The 16,504-nt window shown below is 36.6% G+C and overlaps 1 protein-coding gene across 4 annotated transcripts in view; it reads right to left on the reverse strand.

Annotated features, from left to right (window-relative positions):
• The window catches only part of TTC29 (tetratricopeptide repeat domain 29), a 243,729-nt gene that overhangs the window by 163,640 nt on the left and 63,585 nt on the right, over positions 1 to 16,504 (reverse strand). For all 4 annotated transcript variants that reach the window (XM_055111882.1, XM_003815851.3, XM_034959219.2 and 1 more), the window contains 2 exons: positions 11,856 to 12,068; positions 4,648 to 4,733 (listed from right to left, as the gene is read on the reverse strand). In XM_055111882.1, coding sequence (XP_054967857.1) covers positions 4,648 to 4,733; positions 11,856 to 12,068 — 299 coding nt within the window. The remainder of the gene's footprint in view (positions 1 to 4,647; positions 4,734 to 11,855; positions 12,069 to 16,504) is intronic.

The raw sequence follows: 16,504 nt of genomic DNA on the forward strand, positions 1-16,504 counted from the left end.
GCAGGCAGATCACAAGGTCAAGAGATCGAGACTATTCTGGCTGACACGGTGAAACCCCGTCTGTACTAAAAATACAAAAAATTAGCCGGGCGTGGTGGCATGCGCCTGTAGTCCCAGCTACTCAGGAGGCTGAGGCAGGAGAATGGTGTGAACCTGGGAGGTGGAGCTTGCAGTGAGCCGAGATCGTGCCACTACACTCCAGCCTGGGTGACAAAGCCAGACTCCGTCTCAAAAAAAAAAAAAAAGAATTAACTAAACCTAATTCCAATCCAGGTACATTTACTGGAAATATCTGCATAGAGCGCCCTCATTCCAGCCCAAATCCCAGGATTTTGCAGTTTGCAAAAATATGCAGTTTGCATGTCTGTTTCTTTTAGAAATACCTGGTATGAAACATCTATTCTGTTCCCCCTGCCTTCCTGGATATTCCTGCTTAAGCTCTTTTGTACCTCCTCCTTCATCCAATTTGGCTCTAGGCCTTTTTCTTTCAACACTATTAACTCTCTCTCTAGGAAATCTCATCCACTCCACAGCTTCAATTTGCTGAAAACATACAAATTTATAGAATGTATTATGTTCTCCAGAGAAACAGAAGCAATAGGATAGATGCAAAATCTCTTTTAATCACCCTATGTAGCCATTTCTTAGGCCTGATGGAACAAACTGTGACAAACTAAATGTCTTAAAATAACAGAAATGCATTCACTCATAGTTTCTCATAGTCTCTCATATGTATATGAAAAGATTTGTTACTTATTGTAAGGTACTGGCTGCCGTGATTACAGAGGCTGAGAAATCCCACCATCTGCTGTCCAGAAACTGCATGCCCAGGAGAACTGGTGGTGTAGTTTGAAGGCCTGCAAACTGGTGAGTCAGTGATGTAGATTCAGACGGGGTCTGAAGACCTGAGAACCATCAGTGCTGAGAGTGGAAGATCAATGTCTCTGCTCAAACAGTCTGGTCAAGTAAATTTGCCCTTCCTCTGCCTTTTTGTTCTATTGAAGTCCCCAATGGATTAAATGATGCCCATCCACATAGGGGAAGGCCATCTGCTTTACTCAACCCACCGATTCAAATGCTAATCTTCTCCAGAAACACCCTCAGAGACACACCCAGAAATGTTTCGCCAGCTATCTGGGCATCCCATGACCCAGCCTAGTTGACACATAAAATTAACTTTCACATATAATATTTCCACTCTAGACTTCTTTTTAAGCTCCAGACCCTCATATTTAACTGTCTACTTGAACTCTCCTTGAATACCTTTAAAACTCCTCCACTTCTACATATCCAAAATTGAACTCTCCATTTCCCTGCAAGCCTTTCACATTCCCTACCCCCGAAAACAACACCAGCATCCACCCAGTTCCACAGCCAGGAACTCAGGGCCCATCTTCGCACCTCTGTTTCCCTCACCTCCTATACTTAGCCTGTTACCAAGTCCTTTACAACTTTTGAATCTGTCTAATTCCTTCCATCTTCACTATTACTGCTCAAGTCCAGAGACTTAGATTAGAAAAAATAAAAAAATAATAATTATTGAAGGTTTATTATAAACCAGGAAGACAGTCTTTTAAAACTTTACATAAATTATCTCTTATTATCACCCTATGTATTAGTTCTCTAGGGCATCTAGCCTAGCCTAGCCTAGCCTAGCCTAGCCTAGCCTGACATAAAAATTACCACAAACTAAATGACTTAAAATAATAGAAATATATTCTCTTCTAGCTTTGAAGGCTACAAGTCTGAAATCAAGGCATCAGCAGGGCTGTGATCTTTTTAAAGGCTGTAGGAGAGGATCCTTCCTTGCCTCTTTTATCTCCTGGCGGTTCCAGGGATTCCTTGACTTGTGACTGTATCACTGCACTCTCTGCCCTTGTCTTCACATGGTCTTTTCCTCTGCACATGTGGCTTCTTGTCTTCTGTTTCAAATCTTCCGCCTTTTTCTTATAAGAATGTTTGTCTTCATATTTAGAGCCCACCTAGATAATCCAGAATGAGCACTTCATCTCAAGATCTTTAACTTAATTACCTCTGCATTCACAGGTTCCAGGGATTAGGAAGTAGATTTTTTTTTTTAAGGGGAGTAACATTTAACTCACTACCCTTTATGAAATAAGTACAGTTATTAGTCCCACTGGATAGATGGGGCAATTGAGACTTAAAGAGTGTAAGGGATTTGCCCATGTCACACAGTTAATAGGTTGTAGGGACTTAAGCTTCACATATACTTTCAGAGAAACAATTTCAATACTCTTCTGAAAGGAGTAACAGCTTCAAGTAAAGTAGTTCATCCCTTGGATGTCAAATATTCCTTCTTCAATCTATTCATTACTAGATTATCCTACACCACTAGGAATAGGATACACCAGCATTTCCACCTCTAGGAATCTATTCTATGGATAAATTTGTCACATCTGATGAAACTGTTCACTGCCACATCCTTTACAATAAAAGTTATGTGAAACAACCTTAATGCCCAGCAGTAGAAGATGTTTGAATCCATTATGGCACAGCCACACAATGGGATATCATGTAGACCCCTTAAGATAAGGCTTGTCCAAATTAACACAGGAACAGAAAATCAAATACCACTTGTTCTCACTTACAAGTGGGAGCTAAACCTTGGGTACTCATGGACATAAAGATGAGAACAATAGACGACTAGAGGGAGGAGAGCAATGGCTGAAAAACTATCAGGTACTATGCTCACTATCTGGGTGACAGGATCAATCATACCCCAAACCTCAGCATCACAAAACATACTCAGATAACAAATCTGCACATGTACCCCTGAATCTAAAAGTTGAAATTATAAATAAATAAATACAATGAGACTCGTCTATAGTTAATAATGGTATATTATATACTTGAAGTTTACTGAGACTAGATCTTACGTGTCCTCACACACATACAAAAGAGGTTAATATGGGAGGTGATGGACAGGCCAACTAGTTTGATTGGGGAAATAATTTCCCAATATATAGATATATCAAAACATCACATTGTACATCTTAAATAGATGCAATGTTTATCTGCCAATCACACCTCAATAAAGCTGGAAAAATTAAAATAATAAAACTAGGCATGTCTATGCATTAGTATGGAAGAAATTCACTCAGGGTGCAGAACAGTGCATATAAAATGCAACAATTTTCTAAATAACACAAAGGAAACATATATATGCACTTTATGATATTTGAATATATAGAATATTTTTGGAAAGATAAGACAGAAATGTGTAACTGTGTTTGTCTCTGAGAAAAGAACTGTGAGACTGAGTACAGGGAAGGAAAGAAAATTTAGTTTTCATTGTGAATTTTATTGTATTGTTTGAATTTATTTTGTGCTTGCATTACCTGAAAGAGAAAGAATATCTATGAGCTAGTTTTCATCTAATTTTCCAATTTGACCTACAACTGAATCTCATCTTCCACCTAAGTCCTTGCTTCCCAACACACTGAATATGTCCATGTTGAGTGTGTATGCATGTGTGCACACACGTATATCCTCTGTTCTATCATTGTGGACTCTCATGTTTTCTACATGTGTAAATCCTGTCTCTCAAAAACTTTTTTGTTGGTGCAGCCTCCCTGGTCTTCAGTGTTGGAACCAACCACTCTTCCCTTTGCACTTAAAAAGCCCCTGTTCATCCTACTTTGAATTGTGGTTATGCTTGCAAGTTGTTCACCCTCATTAAATTAAATCCTAAAGAGAAGTGTGCATCTGGTTGGTCTCTGCGCTCCCCAAGGTATCAGAAACAGAGTTTTGCTGAATGCTAATCATTAATTAAAAAATATTAAGCATAAGAGTCATCTAGGAAAACCTAAGTTTTCTATGCTATCCAATTGTAAAGGGGCTAGAGGAAAATATCTAGCCCAAATATAGGAATTCTACTTAGCAAAAAATATCTAAAGGAACAAAGAAGATCCCAAAAGCTAAAAATTAATCCAATATTGTGTATCACATTGGATTATTATAAGAGATGTAGGTGAAATACTTTAAATACACAGTAGAGGTAGGAGAAGAAGAAAAAATGACTTCAGTTATAATTCAGGAAAGATCGCTCTTGACATTTTTATTTGTTTGTTTTTACCCAAACAAAACCTAGTTGCAAAATAGCTGAACAGTGATTTGATTATATGGCAGGCTACTTATCGGACTGAGACTAACACCCACCTCCACCTCTGTTGCCTCCCCACTACCTGCACTGAAGATATACATCAATGCAGCTCACTGTATTTGCTTTATAACTGCATTTCTGTGTGTGCAAAATTTCCCAAATCATATTATAAAATGACTGTAATTTCTTTTTTGTTATTTACTTTTTACCATTACTTAAACCTATTTCCTCTTGTCCTTATTGATATGGGCATATGGAGGGCCATATTACTCCATTTATTTAACTTTCACATATCCCAAAGCACTTCATAGTAATTGATTACATACCACTCTACCTTCAATAAACAATAAAACCAATTTTTAAAATGCTTCTAGCATATTGCTATTCTGCTTTAATCTCAGTAAATAGGCACACCTATGTCAGGCCTAACTCATTTCTATTGGCCTTGTAATAACATATAGGAAAATAAAATAAATATACTAAAATAAAAATTAAAAATGGCAGTGATTGAAAGTTTAGCTTACTGTTAATGCTGTTTCATATTCCTCAGCAGCTAAGTGTGCTAAGCCCAAGTAGTAAGAGGCTTCCGCTTCCATCTTTTTGTCACTTCCTGAAGGGAAGATGTAAAAAAATTACCAAGTATTCAATACATGATTTATTACAACAAACAGAATCCTTGCTTTTCAAGACAGTAGAAAATTATTTTTTAAAGTATGCAGTTTTATCAATAATCCCCAAAACCTAGCTATATACTGAAAAAAAAGGCTGATGTAAACACAATTTACCTGGATCATAGATATTAAATTAAGATGCTTTAACAATGTAATTATATACCTCATACATGACATACCTCATACCATTTGGCAAATATATAACTTGCTTATATTTAGTTTATAAAGGGGTTTCCCTTTATAAACACAGCCCAATATTATCATTTTGACATTCATGTATAATTTTTATACTAGTCCAGCATGTAAAGGCTTACAGTCATCTAGCATAGTTGCTGCTACATACATAAAACAACTGATAATGGATAACAACCTTAAATGGTGCACAAACATTCATACTCAATCACATGGACTGACATTCAGCTAAGTTTCTGACTGCAGATAATTCACAAATTAATGAATTTTTATTTTGATTATGTTCTGTTTAAGAGCTACCGCATGTTCTCACTCATAGATGGGAATTGAACAATGAGAACACATGGACACAGGAAGGGGAACATCACACTCTGGGGACTGTTGTGGGGTGTGGGGTGGGGAGGGATAGCATTAGGAGATATACCTAATGCTAAATGACGAGTTAATGGGTGCAGCACACCAGCATGGCACATGTATACCTATGTAACTAACCTGCACATTGTGCACATGTACCCTAAAACTTAAAGTATAATTTAAAAAAAAGAGCTATTGATTAAAGCATAGGTGAGAGTAACTGACAGAGCTTAGTCTCCTGGTACAAAATTCCCTGCATATTTGAAATCCAAACACTTTTCTTTACTAATCACCGGTAATGCTTTTCATCATTTTTTTGCAAGAAAGTTAGTCTAATTCCTGCGATATCTTACTAATTTTATTTCAGAAATTAACCACTTCTTTCCAAAAGCAAAATGCGTAAAGATATAACGTGGTTCAACATGACATACCTCATACCATTTGGCAAATATATAACTTGCTTATAGTTAGTATATTAAATGTAACATTGGCTTCCAATGTGACTAACTCCTGGCTAATGCAAATGCTGAGTGATCTAACCTTTGTTTTTGGTCTTTGGAAAGCAAGTGATACGGTTTTGGTGTTTGTCCTCTCCAAATCTCAGGTAGAAATGTGGTCCCCAGTGTTGGAGGTGGTGCCTGTGGAAGGTGTCTGTCATGGGGGCAGATCCCTCATGAATGTCTTGGTGCCATCCTTATGGTAACGAGTGAGCTCTTGCTCTGTTAGTCCACATGAGAGCTGATTGCTTTAAAGAGCCTACCATCTCTCTTACTCCTTCTCTCGCTATATGACATGCCTGCTCTCCTTCGCCTTCTGCCATGATTGGAAGCTTCCTGAACCCCTCACCAGAAGGAGATGCTGGCACCATGCTTCTTGTACAGTCTGTGGAGCTTTAAGTAAAAAACAAAACAAAAAAAAAACCCACCTCTTTTCTTTATAAATTACCCACCCTCAGATATTCCTTTATAGAAACGCAAAATAGACTAATACAGGAAGTATCCTTAGATTTCTGAGCTCCACATTCCAACCGTGAAGGATGTCAGCAGGAACAATATTTCTTGCTGCATTCACTCTCACCACTCACCAAATAACCGCTGCTGAAGCAGCGGCTCTTTGAAGACTTCAAGGAAATAGGATGGCAAATGCCAGTGACAGTATTTTTTTCTTCTCTAGCTATTTCCCTGATTGCAGAGAATTATACATTCAAGATCTCACTTTAGCAGAGTTGATGATGCCAGTAATCCAGTAAGGGGAATTTTAATTCTTAAAATGCAGCTGGGCCCTAACTTTTTCTCTGGTACAGGATTATGGGTTCTGGGGATAAAGGTGGGACTAGTGAAGGGAAAAACAGAATAGAAGAACGAGGCTATGACAGGAAGCTACTTATTAGAGAGTTAAAAGTTGGCTGTATGTGGTATGTATTTTCTGTGTCAAGTGGTGTAACTGTGTTAAAGCACTAGCAACTGGCCGGGCTGATATGGCACCATCATCTGCATCTAATTTTATGTGAGTGGAAGCTCAGCAAAGAGGAGAAAGGAAAGAAAACATCTATTGCTACTGATACAGTTTGGAAACACCAAATATTAGTTTTTAAATAGTATTTAAGCATGAGAACGTTTCTTGTACACGAATAGAGACAAAGTTAAGATAAAATGAAAGCAATAACATAACAGAGAAAAATGTCGGTAAGAATAGGATTAAAAACAACCAAAAAGAAAAGGTTAGATCTAAAATCTTGGCACTACTAAAATTGAGTGACACGTCAAAACTTATGTTTTAGAGGACAGAGACATAAAGAGAGAGAAAATAAATAATAAAAAATAATTATGTGGTAAGGTGTATGCTGACAAATGTTCCAGAGGGAAAATAGAGCAAGGTAAGGGGAATTGGGAGAGCCAAGTGGGGGTCCAGAGGACAAAGCAGGTTTCAATATTAAGTATAGTCATCAGAGTAGACTCCAGTGAAAAGGTGGTATTCACAATAGTGTGAAATTAAAAATACATAATAGAATTAAATTTGGGAAACTTGCACGTATGTGGAAATTAAAAATTATCCTAAATAAACAATGGGTCAAAGAAAAACACAAGGGAAACCAAAAAATACTCTGAGATGGATGAAAATGAAAATACAACAAACCAAAATGTATGGGATACAACTAAGGTGTGCATAGGGGGACATTTATAGCTATAAATGTCTATATTTTAAAATAAGAAAGTTCTTTCCACCTTATAAAACTAGAAAAAGAGGATACAACTACACTCAAATCAAACAGAGGGAAGGAAATAGGAAAAACTTGAGTGGAAATGAATAACATAAAGAATAGAAAAACCATAGTGAAAATCAACAAAACAAAAAATGATTCTTTGAAAAAGTCAACAAAATTAACAAATGTTTAGTTAGACCAAACAAGAAGAAAAAGAAGAAACCCTTAAATTATTAAAATCAAGAATGAAAAAAGGTAAATAACTGTAGGCCTCACAGAAATGAAAAGGATTATAAGAGAATTTTGTGGACAATTACATACTAACAAGTTAGATAAAGTAGATGAAATAGACAAATTCCTGGAAAGATACAAACTACTGAAACTGGCTCAAGAAGAAATAAAAACTCTGAATAAATTCATAACAAGTAAAGTAACTGAATTAGTAATTTAAAAACTTCCCATGAAGAAAAGGCTAGCCAGGCTCAGATGATTTCACTGCTGAATTTTTAAAAAATATGTTAAGAATTAACACAATCTTTTACAAACTTTTTAAGCAATTAAGAGAAAACACCTCCCAAATCATTCTACGAGGCCAGTATTATTTTGACATCAAACCAAAGACATTACAAGAAAAGAAAACTATAAACTAATGTCCCCTACGAATATAGTCACAAAAATCCTTAACAAAATTATTCACAAAGCCAAATCAGTAACATATAAGAAGGATTATACACCACGATCAAGTGGAATTTAGCCCAGCGATGCAAGGTTCGTTCAACATATGCTAATCAATTTGTATAATATACCATATTAATAGGATAAAAGACAAAAACATATGACCTTCTCAATAGATGTAGGAAAAACACATTTTGCAAAATCCAACCCCCTTTCATGTTAAAAACCCTCAACAAACTTGGAATAGAAGGGAATTTTTTCAACATAGTAAAGGGCATCTACAAAAAACCCTCAGTAAATATCATACTTCTGTTTAAAACTGTTGCACTAGAGGTTCTAGTCAGATAAACTAGGCAAGAAAAGATAAGGCACATAGATAGAAGGGAAGCAGCAAAACTTTAATTGCAGATACCATAGTCTTGTATATAGAGAATCCTAAAGAATCCATAACAAACTGTCAAAGCTAATAAATCAGTTTAACAAGGTTGCAAGCTATAAGATCAATATAGAAAAGTCAGTTTTATTTCTACACACAGGTTATGAATGATCTGAAAATGAAATTAAGAAACAATTCCATTTACAATAGCATCAAAAGAATAAAATATTAAAAATAAATTTAACAAAAGAAGGCAGTACATATACACTGACAACTATAAAAATCATTGAAAAAAATTAAAGAATATTTAAATAAATGGACAGATATCCCATATTCACGGACTGAAAAACTTAGTTTGAAGATGGCAATATTCCCTAAATTGATTGACAGACTCAATGCAATTCCCATCAAAATTCCAGCTCCCCTTTCTGCAGAAATTAACAAGCTGATCCTAAAATTCACATGGAAATGCAAGTGTTGAAAACAACTAAAGCAAACTTGAAAAAGAACAGTATTACAAGACACATTTCCCAATTTCAAAACTTACTACACAACTAGAGTAATAAAATCTATGTATTCTTGTAGTTGTAAGTTAGACAAGAGAGATCAAGGCAATAGAATTGAGAATCCAGACACAATCTCCACATTTATGGTCAAATGATTTTATGTAGGGTATCATTACAATGTATTGAGAAAAGAATAATGTTTCCAACAAGTAGTACTAGTACAACTGGATATCCACTTTCAAAATATGAAGTCGTACCCTTCTCACACCACATATGCACACACACACATGAAAATAGATCACAAGATTAAATATAGTTAAAACTAAAAACTCTTAAAGCGTAGGAGTAAATCACTGTGACCTTGCATTGGTCAAAGCCTTCTTATTGATGATATCAGAAGCAAGAACAGCAAAAGAAAAACTAGACGAACTGAACTTTATCAAAATTAAAAACTTGTGCTTCAATGAATACCATCAGAAAGTGAAAATAAAGCCCACAGAATAGGAGAAAATATTTTCAAATCGTATATCTGATGAAATACTTGTATATAAAATATATACAGAATTCTTAAAACTCAATAATAAAAAAAAACCTAATTAAAACTGGGCAAAGAATCTGAATAAAAACGTCTGCAAAGAAGATATACAAATGGCCAAGAAGCACATGAAAAAAAAATGCTCAATGTTACTGGCCAACAGGGAAATGCAAATCAAATCTAAAGTGAGATACCACATTACACCTACTAGGATGAGTATAATGAAGAACATGAAAGTAAGAAGTGCTGCTGAGGAAATGGCTAAACTGAAACCCTCACATAAAACTAGTGGAAATGTTAAATGGTGAAGCCACTTTGGAAAACTGGCAGCTCCTCAATAAGTTGAACACAGTTATCATATAACCCAGCAATGCCACTCCTAAGCATATAATCAAGATCTTTGAAAAGTTGTACACAAATGTTCATTCCAGCATTATTCATAATAGGCAAAAGGTGGAAACAACTCATATGTCCATCATAAATGAATAAAGAAAATGTGGTATAACCATGCCATGGAAGGCGATTTGGCCCTATATGATGGATGAACCTTGAAAACATTATGTTAAGTAAAAGGTGTTGGCTGATGCTACACTTGTGCATTACATCAACGTACCCTAACAAAGGAATTGGCCAACGGTTGGTGTCAGTATCGCTTAAATACTATGTAAACCAATGTGAGGGGCATGCTTTATTCAGGTAATCATCAGCTTGCTCCTTCAGGCTCCCTGATCAAAGTAGAAGACAAGAGTAAAGGGATGCTTTGTCCCAGAATATTTACCCTCTTTAAGAGCTCTGTATTGTGTAATCCTTTAACCTATGTACTTTCTTAGATGAAAAATGTGGGGACAAATATTTTTTGGTTTTAAAAGATATTAAAAACTATAACAGTGTAAGAAGTAAGTCTTCTCTTCTCCTGATCTGATCTTCGGTAAGAGAGAGATACTTTTAGAAAGAAGTCTGCTTGACAGGCTCTGACTGTTGGAAGAGACCCAAGGAAATTTTCTTTCTTTGTGAACTACCTTAAAACTTAGCAAATGTAAACCTAAAGTAACATATCTTTTCCTAATCAATGCATTCCTTTTCATTGAAGTTCCATGTAACTTTTCATGTGACTAAAGTTTGCTGCTGAAATTGATATAAGAGCTAACTAACTATGTGTTTACCCCTTTGGGGGAAGGTACTAGACCATTTATTCAAAAGCAGTTCATTTAATGAGATACATCTTTCAGGGGGTGATTTCCTGTGAGTATGTTGACTACTATTATTAAAAGAAGTTACAGGGAGACTAAGCTGTTTATTTTTCCTCTTTAGTAAATTAAAATTACACCCATAAAATCAGTCCTGCTCACTCTAAATAAGCCATCTATTACTTAATAAACCAATCAATTAAATATATCCGTAAGCTAATAAAATTTAGTTCAGGAGCATAACTTTTATCTTTTTCTCCTTCCTGAAAAGGCTACTCTAGTAATAATTTACTATATGGTAACAAAATATCTGTGCATTTCACAAATTAAAAGCTTATAAGAATATGCTCCAAATTTTTTCTTTACATTTTATACATACAGAAATGATATAGACTATGAAAGACATGAGCAGCTCTCATAGAAGCATTTTTACTGCTTTAAGTGTGCATATACATCACCTGGGTATCTTGCTAACCTGAGGATCCTGCTGCAGTAGGTCTGGGTTGGGACCTGAGACCCTGGCTGTTATAACATATTGAAGCTGCTGGTCCAAAGGCCACATTTTGAGAGGCAAAAAAGGTCTCAAATATGTTGCAGTCCTATTTTCCTGTTACTAATAACTAAATATATATCATATTTTCCTTATTACCTGACCATGGGGAATTTACAAACAATGAAAGGTCTCTAAGACTGCAAGGAATATACAACCACATACACACATGGGCATGCACACACACATGCTTAACTTTTGCAGATGATCTTACCTTCTCACTTTAGGTTCTTTGTTTTACAACACTACCCCCAGTGGATGGTAATTTTGGAGATAAAGCTTTCAGGAAACTAATGGATTTCTTGTTGTCAGCACTAAGGCACCTCTGTTTTACAGTGAAATTTGAAAGTAAATTGATGGCATTTGTCTTTGCATTTCATAGGAAATAATCACCCTAACACTTGACGATTTTTACTTCACTCTTGGGAGAACCAGTGTCTACCCATTAAAGAAAGCAATGTGAGAGAGTTCTTTTCCACCCACCTTCTTTGGCTATTTCAGAAGCTTTTATTAGAATTTTGATGGCCTGTTTGTATTCTTTATTTTCTAGCATTTTGTCTGAGAGTAATCTGTAAGTCCTCAGGAGACTCTCACAGGCCAACAAGTTGAGAGAGCGGCCTGTCTCATCCTTCCATATCCGCCCCTGTGTCAATTGATGGAATGCTTCATAATGCTCAGCAGCTTCCAGAAGCTGACCTGGAGAATAAAAGCCATTCATAAGTATAAACCAGAGGTCAGAACGTATTTTCAGAAATTTTGCATACGTTTTAGCTTTACTATTCAATGGAGAAACACCGGGGATTATGGTGAAGGATTTCTAAGGCTGAAGATGAATTAAACTGGGAAAGGAGCGATCTCTAATTGGACCTCAGTTTCAGCGTGAATTTTAGATAGACACCTGCAAGAGGGATGTACGCTGGCTAGTAGAAATTTACTGGGCTTGCATATGTTTAGAGAGGGTGTAAAAGGCCAGCAATATTTATTAATAGCCATGATATTGGCTAATATTTCTTTAACATTATGTATGCCATGCACTCTGCTGTGTGCTTTATATGCATTTCTCATTTAATCCTCAAAACAATCCAATGGAGTAGGACTGTTCTGATTTCATATTACAGAATAGAAAGCCAAAATTTAGTAAGGCTAAGAATTTTGCTCAAGATGGCAAGTCTAGTGCTATAACATCCAGGAAATCTAACTCTAGAGCTGATACTCTCAACCAATATCCTCTACTGCTTTTCCAACAGATGACAATTTCATCATTCTTTTTTTCTTTTCTTTTCACTCTGTCACTCCGGCTGGAGTGCAGTGGTGCAATCACAGCTTACTGCAGCCTTGAACTCCTGAGCTCAAGCAATCCTTCCACCTCAGCCTCCCAATTTCATCATTCTTAAAAAAGAATGCATCTGTTACAAACTTCAAATCCAAACATTATGGCTCCTTAAACTGCTTCTCAAAGTTTGACTGGACTTTCCAATGAGGTTTTTGTATATGCTGTTTAGTTTTGGATAATTAGAATGTAACTAACTGCCTTTTTGGATTTTACCCTATAATAAAATCCAAAATATATCTTCTCCAAGCTAAAACTCTAAATTAGCTGTAAGTAATTTCTTTCCTTAAAATATGAGCAAACATATTTCTGGAAGAATAGTTTGCAGCTCCATACAGTGGATTGTATTTTATTTGTTAATTGCCTCATGGGAATGCTCACAATATCCTGAAATATAAATACTCTTTTATGGTATTGGAGTTACATAATTGGAATTGATACGAAGAACACTTATATCTAGGCACTCCAACCATAGTGGTTAAGAGTGAGTGTGGGCTCCAAGCAGACAGCCTGTTCCTAGCCCAGCTTTCCCAGTTTTTGTTTAGCCTCAGGCTAATTACTACCCTCTCTGTGCCTTAGTTTATTCTTCTGCAAAACAGGATTACTGTGTAACTTTTTGAGGTACTACTGTGAGAAATGAATTCATGCATGTACAATTATATGTTACAGGGTAGGTGCTCAAGAAACACAGCTAATGTTATCAATTGGTACAGTAATAATATCTTCAGAAACTCCAGCAGGCAAATTGAAATATAGCCACTAATTTACTATGTTTATTAAGTATAACTTACTCTTCCCACAAAAACCAAAAATTAGTTGAGTCCCTATAATAATAAATCATGACATATTAAATTAACCTATGCAGGTTATATTAGACTCAATATCTTTCCTCAAATGAATTTCATTGAATAGTGTGGGTTGGAGCTACTTCCATGACTATTGCATATAATTTCTTCCTATTTGTTGCATTGAATTTGTTACCAGAATGAGTATTAAAGAATGCACATAGAAATAAGAATAGTATTCTCAAAGAAAAACAGCGAGTGGTGGTGGATAATCAGTAAACGGTCTGTAGAAAAATTCAGTAGACAGGCCAGGCACAGTGGCTCACGCCTATAATCCCAGCACTTTGGGAGGCTGAGGCCGGTGGACCACGAGGTCAGGAGTTCAAGACCAGCCTGGCCAACATGGTGAAGCCCCGTCTCCACTAAAAATACAAAAAAGTAGCCAGCCGTGGTGGTGCACACCTGTAGTCCCAGCTACTTAGGAGGCTGAGGCAGGGGAATCGCTTGAACCCAGGAGGCGGAGATTATGGTGAGCCGAGATCATGCCACTGCACTCCAGCCTGTCAACAGAGCAAGACTCCATCTCAAAAAAAAAGGCAAAATTCAGTAGACATGGACAGTCTAAGTCCTTGCTGAGCCATGCAGGAGGACATGTCAGCGAAGATACATACAGAAGGGGCAATGTGTACTGCAGACTTGTTCATAAATTTATATTATGAAACTTCACATGATAGGAGACTGCAGGCCATGAGTAGGATATTATAGAAGCCTATCTTGTTACATAAACAAGTGTTTATAATAAGTAAATATATTAGGAAACATAAAAAACATTTAGAAAGCATTATCGGTGTTATGTCTGGGAGGTAGGATTATGGGTAGCTTACGGTTTATTTTCTGATTTTCTGTTTTCTTTTTCTTGATTTTTTTTCTGTTTGCTTATTAGCATTTCCTAAAGTTTCTATCATCAAAGCATGTTTATTTTGTCATCAGGATATACAATGAAAGCTATTTAAGAAATAATGCTCAGTACCTTTTTCACATTGAGACAAATACTCAAGGTTGAAGTTCATGGCTCTAATCTATCTTTACTTTTAGCTGATATTTTTTTCTTACCTTCCAGAAAAACAGGCATAGTTTTTCATCTCTCACACGTAGCACCTCTTGCCAGAAACACCTTGCTCCAAATACCCATGACCCTCATTTTTTAAAACTAGAATGGAGCATTGACATATACGTGTGTTATATTTCCTCTGTTAACTATATTTCTGCCTATGAAGTATAGCACTGTAGCCCTGGAAAGATGTATACAAGAGTTCCTTTTCTTTTTTCATCTAGTGTCCATCTATTCATAAAGTACAGACACATGTTTCTTTTTGGCCATGTAAGTGGGGAGAAGGGGATGTAGAATACTGTGAGAAAAACAGATAGTTCCAGAATAGATAGGGATCATAAAGGAAATGAAGCTCTGGGTAACTCAATTAGAATTAGAGGCAAATGAGGTATAATGATATAAATAGCAAATGAGAACTGATATCCATCTCCAAAATTTGATCTATATGGGGGCAGAAAGGGGAGGTGACAGGAGGGTCGAGTAGGAAAAGGAGAAGTGGAAGAAATCAGGACAAAATGGGAGGTGGGAAGAGTGGAGGGAAGTGTCTTCATATTCCTTATCCGCCAGACGCCCTTTGTGTTACCCTACTGAGTCTTGGGTTGCTGTTAGGTGTCCTGGATAAGGCTTTCCAAGCAGGAATGAAGTGAGGATGGTCCTCAGGACACTGGTTTCAGTTCGTGACTACAGAAGGCAACCTTGGGATGGTTAGAAATAACAGTAGCTTTTCGGTTGGATTTGCTTTTTGCTAGAGCTTTCAGGGCTAGTATCAATATACTACTTAGTTCATGGTTATTGGCCAAAGTTCAGCTTTCAGAAGGGTCTATTTGGAGTCTTCCCTGAGGACGGAGCCTGAGATGCTTGGGTAAAAGAGAACAGTGACCTACTCTCTCCTGAAGGCCTATTAGGTGCTAGTCAAAATGCAAGGCTTTTCTCTCCCCTACACATTAACTTAATGAACATTCCAAAAACTGGTGAAGTATATATGATAGTTGCTTTTTCACTAAAGAGGAAACTGAGACTCACAAAGTTTACATGACTCAAATATATGCCCCAGAGTTTTCATAAGTGATGATTAGGATTTAAACCCAAGGCCACCAAAAGCCCACACAACTGCTTCCACCACATCAGATACTAGTCAACAGATCGAGAGCCAGGAAACTTAGGTGGAGTGAGTTAAATTCTCTGGACATGAATCTCTGTGTTAAAAATAATGATCAAATTTGCATGATTCCTAGTCTCTTCCAGTTCTATAATTCTCTGACTTTGCTCAGGCCATCATAGGTCACCTCTAAGAAAAGCACAGATGTGAGCCCCTAATGTGTTTCTGATTGGTCTTTCTGAAGAAACTGTTATATAACCAGCTATATCTGAATTCTCTGCTCTCTTCTAAGCCATGCAGTGACATCTGTGGGGGGCTCTGGAATTCCGTGGGTACCCTAGACTCAGGCACCTGTGGCCTCATCTCACTATTCATGGTTTCATTTCCCCTTGCTTCCCCATTTTCCCACAGATGAGGTCAGTGGGGTCCTGATTAGTACTATTTTAAATGGAGGTCCCTACTACACAGAAGCAGTTTTCCAGTCCTTCTCATATGTAGGGATTCATTTCTAAAAGTATTTGGTGGCAGTAAATAAGCCAGCAAGAAGATAAGCCAGCAAAGATTTGATCCAAATGACCACAAGCACACAAATGACTTATCTGCAATTTCTAAAGGCTGGCCAGAATTTAAAGCATATATTATGATATAGCAGAATATTTGATTTAAAAATATTAAAAGATATGCCCATGCTATGAAGAGAGCATAATAATTTAAATATGCAAGCATTTCCCTTTAAGCATGATTAACAATGATATGATTTCCATCCAATTTCTATTTCCAACTGTGAATTGGATTTTTAAAATCATC

This window comes from Pan paniscus, chromosome 3 (genome assembly GCF_029289425.2).
Source record: "Pan paniscus chromosome 3, NHGRI_mPanPan1-v2.0_pri, whole genome shotgun sequence".
In the NCBI taxonomy this organism is placed as follows: Eukaryota; Metazoa; Chordata; class Mammalia; order Primates; family Hominidae; genus Pan; species Pan paniscus.